The sequence below is a fragment of the Nesoenas mayeri genome, assembly GCF_963082525.1.
Source record: "Nesoenas mayeri genome assembly, chromosome: 11".
Classification (NCBI taxonomy): domain Eukaryota; kingdom Metazoa; phylum Chordata; class Aves; order Columbiformes; family Columbidae; genus Nesoenas; species Nesoenas mayeri.
The window spans coordinates 917,159-934,088 of record NC_137563.1 but is presented as its reverse complement, the minus strand read 5'-3'; the positions used below and the strand labels follow the sequence as shown (position 1 = coordinate 934,088).

The window sequence follows — 16,930 nt, the reverse complement described above, 5'->3', positions numbered from 1 at the left end:
ACCCCATTACACATATCCTCAGCAGAACCCCATCAGATACACCTGCAGACACCCAAACCACAGAACTGAGTGGCCTAAAAGAAGGTTAAAAGAGGAAAAAAAATACACATATTTGCATATATTGTATTCCTTACTAACAGAGGTATAAACTACACAACACATTTTTTCATTGTGTGTCTTATATTCTGCTAGCAAGAAAGTAATGAGGCAATAATATTGCTTCAGCTTTTAAAATTCAAATACAAGGAATTCATTATGTTCATCTTAACTGTAAGACTATGAACCACACTGGTGCTTTACCTTTCAGCTTTATGGTCTGCTCTTGAAGACGGTTTTCAAGGTCTAGTTTTTGATTTTCGAGCTCAGAAAGTTGCTGTTTCAGGTCTGGGATCACCTTTTGGAGAAGAAGGAGAATTGTGCACTTCAGCGGCAGTTCCCGTGACGCTGCAAAGCTGCAGCGGCCGCAGGCAGAGCTGCGAGCGCCACGTGTGCGGCGGCGCCGGGGGCTCCTGCTGCCGCCACTCTGAGAGCGAAACAGCCACCTAAACCTCCGCACCTGCCCAGCACCACCGCTCCTCCGCTCTGGCTTACAGAATAACAGCACACCGCTGCATTAGGTGGGTTTTACACAGCACTAGTACTCAGACTCTTAAGCCTCGTCTGCAGTTTATGGGGAGCTGGACCTGCTCAGCCGCCCTCTGGTGGGGACGGTCTCAGAACCGCACCATTCCGTGGCCACCAGAAACCCCACACATCTGGTTTTTCGCTCTCAAATCACAGAACTTGTCAATCCGAGAGAAAGAAACATCTTCATAGAATGATAGAACAGTTTGGGTTGGAAGGGACGTCCAAAGCTCATCTAGTCCAGCCCCCTGCAATGAGCAGGGACACTTCACCCAGCTCCGGTTGCTGATGTGGTCACTGCTTCCAAGCAGCTCCCGAGATAAAGAGGCTCGTTTCTGTGCTTGGGCTGGAGGGGAACAGCGAGGTGACTCGGTTTTGAGCTGGAGACCCTCAGTGCAATGACAACCAGCGCCAGTTGCTGTGGGAAGACCCAGCGGCCAAGCACCCCCAGAGCTGCTCACAGCCCTTGCCTGCCCCCCACACCCCAGTAGAATGGGGAAGAAAATACAAAGAGCAGAAACCAGAAAACATCTGGGTCCAGGTAGAGCCAAATGCCCTCTTTCTTCTTCCTCTAGCTCAGTTTGCCCAGGCAAGCCTGGCACTCTAAGGCTCAGCTCCTAAGGATGTGCTCGGGGCGCCTCAGCCCGGCTGTGTCCACCCAGCTTCTTGCCCATGAGCTGGGGCAGAATAAGAAGAGAAAGCCTCACACCCTGCAAGCCGCTCAGCAACAGCCAGAACACTGTTGTGCTATCACATTTCACCCACAAATCCAAAATGAAGCATCAGAGTGCTACAAACACAGCCACTTCCACCCCAGAGGGACCCAGCAGGGTTACAACAATGACCCACAGAAAGGTACAGTATCGCAAACCTGCTTTTCATCAAATCTGAAATACCAGAAGCGTTCCAGGAGAAAACTATATGGTCTGACCAAAACCAAACCAAAACCAGTTCAGGTTTATGCCTGGCCAAACCCTGAGACTTCAAGGACACGACCACAAGATCTCGAGGGCTTTGTGCCACGTACATGTTGGGATTGTATTACTCCATAAGAAAAACATACTTTGCTTTACTCCAGCTCGATCTTACCAGGTTTTCTGAAGTTAGCCTGCTGACTTCAAGCCGAATGCCATCATTTATGTCATTTTCCTCGCGAAATAATTTTTGCAGATGATTAATATCTTGGCTAAGATGTTCAACTTTGAAGTTCAAGCCTTCAATCTCCTTTTCATATATTTCTTTCTGAGACTGGAAATGACTTTCCAACACTCTGTTAAAAGAGAGAGAAGAGCATGGCAGATGTAGAACGGCCTCGAAGCAATGGGTCAGGTTTAATGCAAAGGGAAGGCAAAGCACCGTGGCCAACACACAGACATCCCACTACGTCCCCTGTGCATTAAGGGAGTGGGAAGTTATGCATGATATCAGAGAGAACACGTTTCCCTGACCGGCACATACACGCTTATCTCACTGACTTAGTAAAAGCTTGTTAAAGTGATTTTTAAGCTGCTCGGTGAGTCATATAACACAGTATTAGTTCATTTCTTGAACAGGTGCTCGGTTTTGCGCTGCCAAATTAGTCCTTGATCTTTCCCTTTATTTTCTAAATCAAGTTATGAAAACACTGAACAACTGAACTAACCTCGTAGCTTTTTTCAAGCCCTCGTAGGCAAACCACAGCTCTCCATCCTCATTCAAGTGTTCCAAATCCTCCGCAGAGAGTCTGGAACACAAGGCACCACCATCAGTGTGCGGGCAAACCCAATGCATCACCTGAGCTTTTAAAACAGATCTCAGAGCAAAATTACCTGCTCCTCACATCATCAAAATCGTAACTTTCAAGAAGCTGTTTTGTAACTTCTGACATCTTCTCTGGAAAACAGAAAGTTTATTACAGGAATCATTTTCTCCACACATTTCAAATGAAGTTTGATCATAAAATCAGGCCAACAGCTTCCTAAATCTACAAGGTTCTTTCCCTGCACTCAGTAAACAGATCTGATTTACTACAAGAATGTGATGAGGGACTTGGTTGTGATTCTGCAGGTTTAAGGTGCACTGCATAGGAACAGCACCGATATTCTTTGTTTTCTAAACCCATCAACCTTTCTTTCTGTTCTGGATCTGGACAACTATGAGAGATGTATGGATGGTTTTTCAACTATTTCCAGGCTCCCACAGCAAAGGCTGCAGACACAGGGCTGCTCCATGGCATTGTCAGCACAGAACAAAGGGCACAACCTGTTCCCAAGATAACTCAACTCAGCCAGTTATTTGAGTATATTTGACATCTATTGGACCTAAGGCTAAAGATGGGCTGGATGGAAGAGAGACAATGCATTGTTTTGGTATTCTTGGGTCTCTATAAGCTACTTGTTAAATTCCAAGCGAAGCTTAAATTATAAGTATTGATTTTTAAACATAAAGGAGACATGTTCAAATCAGTTTCTCCAAAGGGGCACCCCAGGTCTCAGTATTCAGTAATCACTTTGCAAAACTTATTTTTGCTGCTGTTTTTTGGTTTCGTTTCTTAACTTCGCGAGTAAAGGTCTGCATTGAATTGAATCACTACGAGATGGGAGAGAGAACTGGTTTTGGTCAAAGCTGGCGTGGACGCAAGCAGCTTAAACCAGCCTGGGTCACGCTGTACTTGGTGAGCTCCGAATTATCTGGTAGGTAACTTTTACCCCTCAGCTCTCGCTTCTGTGCCTGGGCTTGCTTCTCCACATCCAGCTTCTGCGCCTGCAGCACTTCAATCTCCTTTTGCAACTCGGGTATCTTCTGAACCAGAAAAATTGCGGGTTGAGACAAGGAGTGAATGAGCATCGGTGAAATCAAAGATAATCATCATGAAGAACAAGTTCATATGGTAAAAGGCTTAAAATGCCCTGGATTTAAAGCATCTGGTCCTCAGGCGTGAGAGCAGAGCAGTGATGGAACGTAGTGAAACGTGTTCATGTTGTGGAATTGACTCGGAGAAAAAATGTGACTTTACACAAAAGTGCTGTTTTCAGGTTCAATTTATAAACTACTGGCATGAAAAACCCCTGAGCAATTAATGCTTTCTTGGAAAAAGAAAAAATGATACCCACATGTAAACATGTAAATATTCAAGCACAATTACTATCCAAAACATGCACTTCTGCAAGCAATAACTTATATTATGTACCATATGAAAACAATGCAACATAGTGGTGTATGAAATACAGCTTACTAGCTGCATCTTCTAAAAGTGCAATGGAGATAACAAAATTAGTGGAGATAATCTATAAATGAAACCTCCGCGTTCTCCGCTTGCCTTAAGGCACCGCGCCACACTTTACCTGGGCTTGTTCTGCAAGTTGTCCCACTTCCATTTTCAGGCCGTCCTGAATGACCATTTCTTGCTGAATTTGATGTTGCAGCTGAGTTTTTTCCTCTTTCAGTATCTTAATTTCTCCCTGGAGCAATTCAATCTCCTTTTCATAGTCCTGCTGCTGATTTTGCAGTTTTTTCTCAAGCATCCTAAACAATGAAAAGGTGGTTTATTTATGTACATTCATAAGTGCAAGTCGGCTCTGATTTTAATTGGAAGGACAGGCTTAACTGAAGAAAAATTAGATGAACAATAATGAGTTGAAAACTCTATCCTGCATCCTCAGAATCAGTCACAAAATGGATGATGAATGTCCCCGGATTTCCCTACCTCTGATTCAGACATTGGGACTGAATTTAAGAGAAAAACTGAGCTTTTTTTTGCAGTGAAAGGCTGAATCTCTAACTCCTTTAGGGTTACCCAGCCCGAGCAGCTTTCTGCTCCGTGTATGGCCGCAGTCAGCCCTGGGGAAGGACACGGCAATGGAAACCCCAGCACTAACACCAGTCCTCTTGTATAGTCTATAGTTATTCGCAGCTGAAACCCCACAAAGCTCCCAGCACCTTCAATCTTCAGAGAACAGCATTAGGCTGGCACCTGAGGTCCTCTGACTTACACTGGAATAGAGTCACTGGGAAACAAACACTTGCATGCTGCAAAGCAACAACCATTGATTGCTGAATAGCAGGATTTTTAATACTGCAAATTAAATACCAATGGAGGGGAAAGAAAAAAATAAAAGCTTTTCCTCTATATTTTTGAGTAAATGTCCTTTACAAACACGGCCTTCCCATCGAGCTGACTCTTTCAATTGTCCTTCAACATTGACTCCGCGGGAACTGTGGCCGGTAGGGCCACCAGCTGCTCCTCCTGCACCGACCGCATGCTGCGCTGCCTCCAAGGAGCCGCTATGAGCAGGGCTGCCTTAGAAAGACACGTGGAAAGACAGGGAACGGCGAAAGCAAGAAGAATCTTGAGTCAACAGTATAATTCCCCTCTGCTCTGCCCTGGGGAGACCACACCTGGAATCTTGTGTCCAGCTGTGGCCCCTCAGCTCCAGCAGGACAGGGAACTGCTGCAGAGAGTCCAGCGCAGCCACCAAGATGCTGCAGGGAGTGGAGCATCTCCCGTGTGAGGAAAGGCTGAGGGAGCTGGGGCTCTGGAGCTGGACAAGAGGACACTGAGGGGGGACTCATTGCTGGGGATCAATATGGAAAGGGGCAGTGTCAGGAGGATGGAGCCAGGCTCTGCTGGTGACAACCAGGGACAGGACAAGGGGTAATGGGTGTGAACTGGAACACAAAAGGTTCCACTTAAATTTGAGAAGCAACTTGTTGGGGTGAGGGTGGCAGAGCCTGGAACAGGCTGCCCAGGGGGTTGTGAAGTCTCCTTCTGTGCAGACATTCCAACCCGCCTGGACACCTTCCTGTGTAACCTCATCTGGGTGTTCCTGCTCCATGGGGGGATTGCACTGGATGAGCTTTCCAGGGCCCTTCCAGTCCCTGACATTCTGGGATTCTGTGTGACTGACCCACAAAGCAGCATTTGCTTCTCCTCATCTGCACATGATGTACTTAGTACCAGCATTAATGGCCAAGAACACTGACAGGTTCATAAGTGACAGGAGCATAATTGAGCTACAGCAGGAGAAAGAAATGCAAGGAAAGATAAGAAAAGAATGCTGTTCCAAAGCAATAAAACTCAGATTCCATACATTCTCTGGTTTTCTTCCTTTTGCACGTCACTGAAGAGTTGCTTCGTGAGGTCATCCATTTTCTCTGTCAAAAAACATTTCAAAGACCTTCATGCAATTATGCACATTTATTACAGCAGTATGACCACAATGAGAAGTTTTGTTTTAATTAGTGTTCCTTAACATATTTTAAGGCTGAAATTACTCTCTCAAGTGCCAGAAATTATCACAGTAAATTTTGTAAGTAATGCTATAGAGTGAAAAGGTTCTGAAACACCATGTGTTATTCATCTATAGTACCCTTGATCTCACATGCTGCCCGTGCCCTCTGAAATCAGTTTCATAAAAGCCAGATATTAAAGGAAGCAAGGATCAAGCGGCACTTGGAAGGAACACACGTGGAAACAGGAGGAAAGCTTTTGCAACTGGAAGTACAAATTCCATTTAATTATGAAACTGAAAGCATTTGCACTACACGTTCTAAGCAAGAGATGCTTAGGACCAACTTTTAATTTACTGTAAATTCAGCATTTATCTTGCTTTTATTAGAACAAAAGTAATTCATTTTTGCCGAAAACCTGACTACAACTTTCCCCCACTGTAACGCCTTTATAGCCCCTTTACAACTCCTTTTAGCTATTGTACCTTTCATTTCCTCCATTTTTTCTTGGAGCTTTATTTCTAAGGTCTCTTTCTGTTCTTGCAATTCTTTATTCTGATTCTCAAGTTTTAAGATTTTCTGTAGACACAAAAAGCACAATGTACAAATGACAAAGGAGGAAGAAATAGGTCAGGGGTGGTCTCACATTTCAACGACACACGGGGACCCCCTTCCCTCCCGCCACCCTAGAAGGGAAGTCACTGAGTAACTCTTGAGTCTTGGATTTGGTAAATCTAGTAACTGAAAAACAATATTTGAACTAAAAGAAAAGCCCCCAGATGGCAATTAAAATTTACCTGTTCACTGTCCTCTTTATATCTTTCCCCTTTCTCTTCATAAGTTCTCCTTTGAGCAATTAACTTTTCAAGCTCTAATTCAAGCTTCTGAATCGTATCGATGTCGTTCATATGAGTTGAGGCCAGATTGGTCAATCGTTCCAGCAAACCGTGGTTTTCTTTGTTCTGCAATGAGCAAGACAGGTTAAAAGAAACCAGGAAAATGCAAACCTGAAACTGCTTAACACAAGTCTGAACAAAGCACCTGAACTGCTTCTGCTCCCCATCCCACATCAGCCATGACTATTTCAACCGAGGATCGTTCCCATCAATTAGATTGAGCTACCATCCTAAAGATTATCTGGCTCATATGGCTGGCAAAAATAAGCTGCAAAATAAACATGATATGGAATTCCCCAAAGTTACTAACTATGTCACAGCAGAGCAGTATCTCGCACACCCTTCACCCAGTACAGGTGACCCCATCCAGAGACTGCACAGACGCCTTGAGAAAGAAGAGAGTTCATTGCAACTTCCCATTGGCACCGCTAACCCAAAATGTAAGGAACACCTGAATGGTGCTTCCTACCCTGGGCACAGGAAGAACACTATTAGTTTATTATAAAGGACCATAACCCTTACATATTCTCCTACATTGTCAAGTAAAGGACAGATACTGTAATTCACATAAGCCTCTACCCAATGGGAGAGCTCTGAATAAAGAAGATACGATAAAAAAATGAGTACAAATCGTAAAGTGACTTGTGTCCCTCACCTGTTCTTCTACTCTCTTCTGCAGTTGCTGAACTCTGTAGGAAAGCTGGATATTCAACACGAACCGCCGGATATTCTGGAACCTGCGCCTGGCGAGCCACGCACGGGCATGTTTCTGGAGGATCACCGCCTTGTGTTCTTCCAGCATCTGTCAGATAAAACATTAGCACCTGTCTGTAATTATCCACCGCTCAATCAGCACCAACCAGAACATTCTGGGAATCCACACACCCTACCAATGACAATGCTTCTCATGGAAGCATTAACATCAAAATACTGAAATCCTCAGGCTGCGACACATTTGAAGCACAGTGGCAGTCACCTAAATGATCCGCACCATGTGTAAATCGGACAGAATTCTTTGTAGCTCAGAGATTAGATCTAAGCTACTGTGAAACAGTATTTTATAGTATCAACAGAAAAACAGAAGTTATGAGAACCAGACAGGCAAAAGGTGAAGGATTAGGGATCATTGCCCTTGTCTCCATCTTTCTTACAGAGCAATAGCTGATTCCAGCTACTGAAACAGAACTCTTGATGACTGTACCTTTCGATATCGTTTTCTTGCTAGAAATCCTCTTGTATAAGCTTGAATTGTTACAGCAGCCACGTGGATGAGCTGGCAAAGTCTACGGACCAGGTAACCCCGACAGTACTTCTGAATGACTATAGCCGCCCAGGTTTCCTTCAGAGCCCTTGCAGATATGGCTTGCCTTCGTTCAAAAGACAAGCAAGTTCACTCAGGTCACATTAGATTTCTCACGCTTATACCCTCAACCCAGCCCAAGCACACACACAAATAAGATATTGAAAACAGGCATCTGCTAGCTAAAATGCAGCTTTTTCTTCAAAGTGAAAGAGAGGGAATTATCGACAATCTTTGCAATCTTTTCCACAGGCAATTGTTCCGATGGGCTCTTTCTGAACATCTCAAAGACCACAGCGAGCCACCTTCCCTCAGTCCGCTCTGTGAATGACCGGAGCAGCTTCTCTGCTGCAGAATTCCTTCTCATAATCTCTATACACTCATTTGTAGGCCCTCAGAAATTGCCTTTCCTCGCTGCTACCTGACCTCTCCTCTGGCTCCGAAGCTCAGCAGTAAACCCAAGCCACTGCGTCCCTATCTAGGTAAGGACAGTGTGTGCAAGTAGATAAGCCCCTCAGCAACCTGGCCAATGACACCTGGAGCCTCTAGAGTACTTTCTGAGTACACTTGAATAACCTGACATTTTCAAGCCTGCTGGAGAGAGTCCAGCGCAGGGCAACAAAGATGCTGCAGGGAGTGGAGCATCTCCCGTGTGAGGAAAGGCTGAGGGAGCTGGGGCTCTGGAGCTGGACAAGAGGACACTGAGGGGTGACTCATTCATGTTTACAGATATCTAAAGAGTGAGTGTCAGGAGGATGGAGCCAGGCTCTTCTCAGTGACAACCAGTGACAAGACAAGGGGTAATGGGTTCAAACTGGAACACAAAAGGTTCCACTTAAACAAACTTGAGAAGAAACTTCCCGGTGAGGGTGTCAGAGCCTGGCCCAGGCTGCCCAGGGGGTTGTGGAGTCTCCTTCTGTGCAGACATTCCAACCCGCCTGGACACCTTCCTGTGTAACCTCATCTGGGTGTTCCTGCTCCATGGGGGGATTGCACTGGATGAGCTTTCCAGGGCCCTCCAACCCCTCACATTCTGGGATTCTGTGCTTCTGTGTGATTCTGTAATCACAATCAAGAGGAGACGGAAAGGCAATCTGAACTGCTCTTTCATTACAAACTACACTTCCACACTAGTGCTGGGCATTAGTCTGACCCTCAGGCACACCCCAACAGCAAATCCAGCGATGAGCCAGAAGTACCGTACGGTGCGCTGCCCCCGGAAATACTGCTGTATCGTCACGGCTGCCGCTCTCACGCGCAGGAACCCGCGGCGCTGCAGCCAGCCGCGGACGCGCGTCTGGATCAGGATGCACGCCCGCCTCAGCTTATCCGACCGCAGCTTTTCCAGGTAAGCAACCTGCCCCGCTCTGAAGAAGATTTTTGTTCTCCCAAACTGATACTGGTTACAATCCTGAAAATGAAAACAACAGGTATATTCAGTTTTTAGTTTATTATTGCAGACCAGACACGTTCTTCCTTTTATAAACTGTCACTTCTTCTGAAATGACATGATCTTGCTAAATAGGAATATCCCATCTGCCTTCTTTGTAGATGGGGGAGTATATGGGTGGAAAACTCACTTAGCAGGAAAGAACCAGAGAATTACATCCAAAAATTGCACATTAGTGATCTCAAATTAAGGGGGGGATCTGGACATATCATTAGGGCCTGGAAAGTAACCTCTTCACCCCCTCCTACGGTCTGGTTCCTCGGGCTCAACGCTGCCTTTTGGCACACGTGTCCAGCCTTGACCCAGCGAGCTGTGTGAGCAAAAACCCCGGGGAGAAGCTGCTTTCAAGCCCATGTTCCCAGCGGGGTCTGTGCTGGGGCCACGTCACACGTGCGCCCGTGTTCACCCTCATACACCCCGAGTCTGAACCCAGTCCCAACATGGTAACTTTAACTCACCACTACAGGCTTGCCTAACAAACAGGAGCAACAGGCAAACTAGCACATTTTGACAACAGCTCTCCAATATGCTGCATTCCACCAACAGCCCCTTGTGTGCATGAACTTCTAGTAATTGACAAATGTATATCGTTATGTTCACTGGTTTATAAATATAGGTAGAATATCTTCCATTTTGCAAGTGGAGATACTAAGCACGGAGAGGTTAAATCATCTGCCTACAGGCAAATCACGACTGTGTGACAACACAAGGTTATTGACTCACAAGCCTGCGTGCAACACACTACATCACAAAAGACAGCAACAACGTAAATATCTCACCTGTCTGAGGAGTGAAATGCTGCTCTTGGCAGAGACACCTTGTATTAAGCATAGATGCTCAAATATATATCAGGTCAGAGCATGCAAACCAACCTGGATTAGTCGCTGCAAAACAATCTTGCAAATCTGCTTCTTGTCATTTAAGGAGAGTTCCTGCTGTGTCATGAGAATGCTGTAACGGCTGAAAAACTCGATGTAAGTCCACCTGGAGAATTCAAAGTTAGCAAATGAAACTAATTGAAGAGACACGTAAGTATTTTTTGGCACAGAGGGGGGCACCGCTGTCCCCACCTGGAGGGGTAACTCTGGGCACTAATTCGGATGGTTTCCAAGACGCCGCACGCTCGCAGCTGCTGAGCCACTCTTTTCGAGTCAAACCTAAAAGAGCAGAGTTACAGGTTACATTTTTGCTGGCTTTGGCAAGCTATCAGAATTATAACCGTTCTACTGGCTGGATTTCTATTTCTGCCCATAGAATGCTGAACTCCTTACTTTATATATGGTGTCTCACTTGGGGTTTTTTAATATGTGATAGGGAGTATCTCAGTTTTCTTTTTCTTCCTCCAAACAAAAGGAAGACCGTGTTTATTTATCTCCTCTGAAAAGCCCTGATTTCTTTCAGTATTAACTGTGATAACAAAGAATTGTGCCACTCCCAGCACAAAACATACACAGAAATGAATTCCCTCAGCAGCCTGCTGGGAAACAGCTCCCTCCAGGTGCTCCTTAGCACACCCATAGGAATAAACCAGGATTTGCCTAGGAATAGCTGGGTCCAAGGCTATCGCCACGTTCTATTCACATGGAAAGACCCAGAGCGGCTCTGACACCAGCACGGGGCTGCAGAGTCCACCCAAGAGCTCCCACGGCTCACACAGGACTCTGTTGTCCTCTCACCAACCCACGGTAAGCTCACCCTCTCTAATTCAGATGGGTTTTTATATTATCTAAGCTATTTTCCCCCTCATTGCTATCACACAGAGTGACGAGGTCTCACGGCAGTGAAACAGTGCCACTTGTAACGTGTTTTGTATGGACAGTCTGGCATCCAGAAAATGGGCAGGCACACTTCAAATGAACCCAGAACCAAAGTTTGCTCCTCCCCTCCTACTCACATACGGCAAAACCTTCTATTTCATTTGTCATTACAACACTTTGCAGCTAAAAGCTGGAAACGGTAACTAAAGGGATCCCGTGTCTGCTCGTGGAACAGAGCAACGGCTGCAGCAGGGCTGACTCCTGCAAGTGTGTTTTAACATTAAAACGACAAAAAATCGTGGGAAAAAGCCGAGGCTACACTGCTCATACCTTCTCTGACTTCTAAAGCTCTTCTAAACTTTTCTGTGGACAAAAGGGAAGTTCGCAGAGAAAATGGCAGTGCCTTTTATTCCCTAGATGTGAATTGGTGCTGACCCATCCTGTACAAGAGCAAACACACCTACACAGACGGTCCATCCACAGAAACCAAGGGCGGGCAGCCTTGCCCCTAAAAACGTTACGACAAATACACAAACACTAGTATCCGACTTGAGAACTTTTAGGATAATATTGTTAAATATCAATAACTATTACTGAATTATTCTATTTTTGTAAGACAATATTTTTTAATTTCAGCTATCTTTAAAGGAAAAACGTTCTGTATGGGAAGTTGCTCAACAATACACATTCTGTTTGCTGACATGTAGCTACTGTGAAACAGAAAAAGACTCTCTGAAGTTTCTAACAGCTCAACAGCACTAACACACTTACTCAAAAGGCAGCTTCTCATCGTTCGGCTTTATGCACCGTACGTAATGAGGGGTGGTTGCATTGAGCGTCACCATGAGTAAAGACAAAGAACTCCGGAACTAGAAAACATCAGACACAACAATGTTGCTACTAAAACGCTTACAGCTGAGTGAAAAGCCCGATCTTTGCCAGTTTTGACTGGACACCGGGAGATTATCTCAGGGTTTAGACCCTGAACGCACGGCCCCCCGCGGCCCAGGCCGGCGCGCCATCGCCAGCCCCAGATCGGTACCTTACTGCCCACAGTCGTCCGGAGCTGTTTGTTAGGGGGCTTGGGAGCGGGTCTGGCGGATTTGATGTTTATAGTTGAACTGAAAGGTGAAACGGACACTGGATTGTCTTGAAAAAAATTTGCACACAGGTGAAACTAAAAGTGTGGTGAAAGAATCACAGTTAAATACTGTGTAACTGTGATAACGTTTCAATACAAATTACAGTTACCATAGCGTAAAATGCAAACCCCATCCCACCTTAATGCTTAGGCCGGGAATTGTAGGACTTTGAACTGGATTGTTAAGGCACAACCAACCAACAACTGAAGAACCAGTTGCAAGACAAAAGTCAACAACTGTTAAGTGGGCCTGCAAGAGCTACTTTAATACAAGCAACACGGAACGGAGTTAAAAACAAGATCACTTGAGGTTATATTTTCACAATATTTCATTTAAATTAAGATTTTTTTGTTGTCAGATCAATTTAGTTGCTTAATAGTAACGCTGAAGGCTCCAGGCTGCAGAGAGGAAGGGGATGGAGCCCTGGAGCGATGGGCAGCACCCGGCACATAGGACGCATCCCATGCCTTCCCTGCCCCGGAATTCTCTTAATCTCTTTGAAGAATAAACAAAGGCAGCTGTTAATGATCAGCCACCAACATGCTCTTCAGGGGAGATATTAGGAAAACAAAAAATACTAAAATAACCAGCAAAGTAAACACACATATATGAAAAGCTTCAATACACTCTATTTCCTTCTTGTGTGTTATTTTGTCATTAAAAAAAACATGCTTGTAGAATATTAATAAAAATTAAGACTAAACTAATTGATTCAACGTATTAAAAGTCTGATCAGAACAAGTGTTTTAAAACCTGATCTAAGTGAATTTCAGATATTCAGAACATTGATCATTACTGGTAGTTCACAAACCTTGCTGTCCTTCAAGATTTCAATCAACACTTCGTGCACCGTATCCCTGTTTTTTTCCAGAAATCCTTCACATTTATATTCTACCTGTGCGAATGGGTGAAATCATTAACTTTCCAGCAAAACAGGAACAGTTAGCAAAACACTAATTTTCACTCTAAGCTGTGGGGGCCAACAAGCTCTTTATGGGTCTGAAATGGCCCAATCGCCACTTTCACTGCGGTCATTACGGCAGGTAACGCAAATTTAAACGCAGAAGGAACCATCGGGATCCGCTATCAGCTGCGGGTTCCTTCTGCCTTTGTGAGGAGTTTATCTCCTCCTCTCTTCATTATTCTATGATATCGAATCAAAATGGCAAAGTAGGAATACCACACTTGAAGTGGAAATAACTGAGACTAAAGTGTGTACGGACTACAGTCTTAGCTATTTCACTTAGACACGGTGCTCTTCTTCTGCCTCTTTATCTTGCTGATTTACTTTTATACCCTTAAATACATTATCTTAAGCACTTCTTGTGTTTCAATGGCATGTAACGGGAAGCATTAGCCATAAATAAATAGTACTTCGTACAGTAGATTTTATAGACGTTCCAAATAAGCGTGGTTAATATTTCCACTACTTCCCAAGTTTGTTTCTTTTCTGAATGAGCTACTGCTCCAAACAGGGTGAAATAATATGGGATTGTTTGCACTCTACCTTATCAGCAAAGTGCTGAACGATGAAGGAAGTGTTCGACATCCTCGGCTTTTCAAAGAGCGCGTTTTTATTGACAAAATTATTATACAGCTTTTGAAGCCAGTTTTCGTCTGTTCCGTGGGGTAACTGTGGAAACGAGAGGGGCGGTCTCTTCAGCAAAACACTCTTGGGCTGTTAACAACAGCAGGACTGCTCCCTAGCAATAAACCCTGTCCGGATAAAGCGAGTTGTGGGGCCCGACAACAAACTACTTTGCTGACTACAGTCAATTCTCTGATCAGTTCTATATAATTTTGTTCTGAGAGGATGCTACCTGCAATTAGGGACAATCTGAACCCTGAAAATGCTAATGAGCTGAATGACAGATAAGCTAAGGGTGTATATATATATATAAGGGTACAGGGACAGGTAAGTTAGCGATGTTCCCTAATTTCCTCTGTGGGTTGGATTCTGAGAAGTATGACTTGCCAATACCACCAAAACACCTTCAGGGGCCATTTGAATAGGGTTCACCTTTCCCTGCCCTGTTCTTCACCGACAAAACTCCTCCAATAGGTTTGGAAGCCTGAGGAACCACACACATGTAGAAGAAAATCTATAGATTGAAGAACTGGTCCAGTCAGGAGAGGAGCACAGGGGAAAAATAGCAAGATGGAAGAAGAAAAAGCAAAGGTGTAGGTTTGGTGCAGCCAACAAGAACTTACAAAAAAATGAGGTTTGATACAAAAATTGGTATCATTTTCTTTTTGTATCAAAATGAGTGATTCGTGGTGTAACTGAGTTATAGAAATATTGGTGGACGAGGCCCCTGTGCTGCTCCGGGACTGCAGCACCCAGAGGGAAGGAACTAGTTCTTGAGTCAGCTCCGAGGTACAGATCAGTTCTATGTTCTTCATTTGATAAGAGAAGAACACACTAAACAGCTTACGATTTAAAAAGAGAGTGAACATTCATGTCCCTTTTATGAGGAAAACACTCTACTTCCCATTTAACGGAGAAAATATGAATTAACCCACAACCCCAACTGGTTAAAATCAATGTAGTTTTTTATGAGCTCATAAACACAAGACTTTTTAACTTACCAGGCACTCTTCATCCAGAAGTTCTAAAACTCCCATTTTAGCTTCAATGAGGTCAATGACCGGCTGGTTGTCATAGAAGTCTATCAAAGTCCATGGGATATCTTCCTTCATGTATTCTTCTTGTTCCAGTTTAAAGACGTGCTGGATACGTGCAGATGTCAAAATGGGAGGTTGCAATTAAGGAAGAAAATATATACAATGTGTGCATGTGTGTGATTGCATATATAAGGTAGAAACAAAATACTTACATATTTTGTAGCATAGTATACATGTCTGTCCTTTAGGAAAATAAACTCAGAATTTTTCATTTATATATACATGTGTGTATGTATATATCTATAAAAATATAAAATCTTTTAATCTGAATAGCCATTATCCACAGATATCCACTACTCAAGTACCAACAGCATTTGCTAATATCCATTCTTGATAATCCCCAAACTGAAGCAAAATAAGCTAAAGAACTCTAACAAGTAAAAGGACGTACCAGGTTAAATTGCTGCTGCAGTTTCTCATTGGCATAATTGATGCAAAACTGTTCAAAGCTGTTCACATCAAACGTTTCAAAGCTGAAACACACATCAAATAAGAACAAAATATAAGGTGATGCAACAGGACTGGAGAAAACCCTTGATTTTAAATACAAATTATAGTATCCCTGTAAGGCTTTGAAGCTATTGTAATGTTTCTAAGAAAGTGAAATAGCCGTAAGACTAATGAAGGTGCTGAGGCATTGCCAGGTTTCCCTGTACCAGATAGAACAGAGCTACAAAATCCAGTTAAATGTAAAAATATCGTATCAAATATCAAATTTAAATCCCATTCACAAAAATACTAATAGTTATAGTTGCTGAACAACCACACTACTCTGGATGATAAAGAACTGACATGACTATCGCCTTTCCATCAAACAAAACCCCCAAATTAATTAACTGTACGAACTGAAAAGTGTCTCTATCAACTCCACAGCAAAAGCACGACTTAATTTGCTTCCAGAGACATTCTTACCCATAAATGTCCAAGACACCAATAAAAGTGTGTTGTTTGCCAGGGAACTGCAAAGCTTGGTTAATTCTTTCCACAATAAAGTCAAATAAATGAGAATAGATCTTCTTGGCCAGGGCGTCCCTGGCATTAACGGCCTGAGCCCTCGTCATCGGCTTTGTCACCGTCTCCGATGCGGTGACAATCTTGCGGTGGCACAACCACTGTGCCATTTTGTCACCGTTTAAATCCAGAAGTTCACAGAATATATTGAGATGTTGATCCTCCCGCTTTAAAGAACATAAATAAATATTATTAGATTACTCTTAATACTTTAACTGTTGTTCGGACAGTGAAAACCGGGCAGCGCCGACATCAAACTGCTTTCTGTGTTTAGACAAGATATCAAGAAGAGGTAAAGCAAAGAATACTGGATAGAGCTCATGATATAGGAGAGAAGAAATCAGACTGGAGGGGACGCTTTGGATGAAGACATTCAAAGAAAAGGTGACTTTAGTGTATGTTCAGGTGTCCTGGCTGGTTGGCCTGGCTGCTGGGACACGCTCTGAGCAGCCAGGACAACACTGTATATATATATACATATATATATAAATACATATATATATGTATAAACACTCACTGGGTGAGTGGGTGTTCCTATGCAGAGGAAGGCAGAGAAATCTCTCAAGCGTCGTAACCAGATTTAATGCTGCTCTGAGCCTCAAATATGAGAAAAATGATTGCTACAGGACTTCTGGCATAGGATATAAAGGAAAATGCAGGTACATGAGTGAGCTGCTTCCTTACCCTGACGGATGATCTCTCATCTCCAACGGCTGTTATTTCCACATTGCCCAGGTGCAGGATTGCTGCCAGCATCTTAAAAACATCCATCTGAAAATCCCCCTTCAGACCTAAAAAAACCCAATTCTTGATTATTTTAAACACTCAGGAAAGGAAAGATTAATTAAAATAGCATG

The 16,930-nt window shown here is 43.8% G+C and overlaps 1 protein-coding gene across 1 annotated transcript in view; it reads right to left on the bottom strand.

Moving 5' to 3' along the window:
* The window catches only part of MYO5C (myosin VC), a gene marked incomplete at both ends in the record, with an annotated part of 33,778 nt that overhangs the window by 8,475 nt on the left and 8,373 nt on the right, over positions 1-16,930 (bottom strand). The window contains 22 exons of the mRNA XM_080351163.1: positions 301-394; positions 1,714-1,894; positions 2,267-2,347; positions 2,433-2,496; positions 3,312-3,405; positions 3,948-4,128; positions 5,694-5,757; positions 6,318-6,411; positions 6,630-6,794; positions 7,384-7,530; positions 7,930-8,095; positions 9,228-9,439; positions 10,351-10,462; positions 10,549-10,635; positions 12,007-12,104; positions 12,278-12,412; positions 13,189-13,272; positions 13,885-14,010; positions 14,967-15,107; positions 15,454-15,535; positions 15,975-16,240; positions 16,758-16,864. Of these exons, the coding sequence (XP_080207289.1) occupies positions 301-394; positions 1,714-1,894; positions 2,267-2,347; positions 2,433-2,496; positions 3,312-3,405; positions 3,948-4,128; positions 5,694-5,757; positions 6,318-6,411; positions 6,630-6,794; positions 7,384-7,530; positions 7,930-8,095; positions 9,228-9,439; positions 10,351-10,462; positions 10,549-10,635; positions 12,007-12,104; positions 12,278-12,412; positions 13,189-13,272; positions 13,885-14,010; positions 14,967-15,107; positions 15,454-15,535; positions 15,975-16,240; positions 16,758-16,864 (2,781 nt within the window). The remainder of the gene's footprint in view (positions 1-300; positions 395-1,713; positions 1,895-2,266; positions 2,348-2,432; positions 2,497-3,311; positions 3,406-3,947; positions 4,129-5,693; positions 5,758-6,317; positions 6,412-6,629; positions 6,795-7,383; positions 7,531-7,929; positions 8,096-9,227; positions 9,440-10,350; positions 10,463-10,548; positions 10,636-12,006; positions 12,105-12,277; positions 12,413-13,188; positions 13,273-13,884; positions 14,011-14,966; positions 15,108-15,453; positions 15,536-15,974; positions 16,241-16,757; positions 16,865-16,930) is intronic.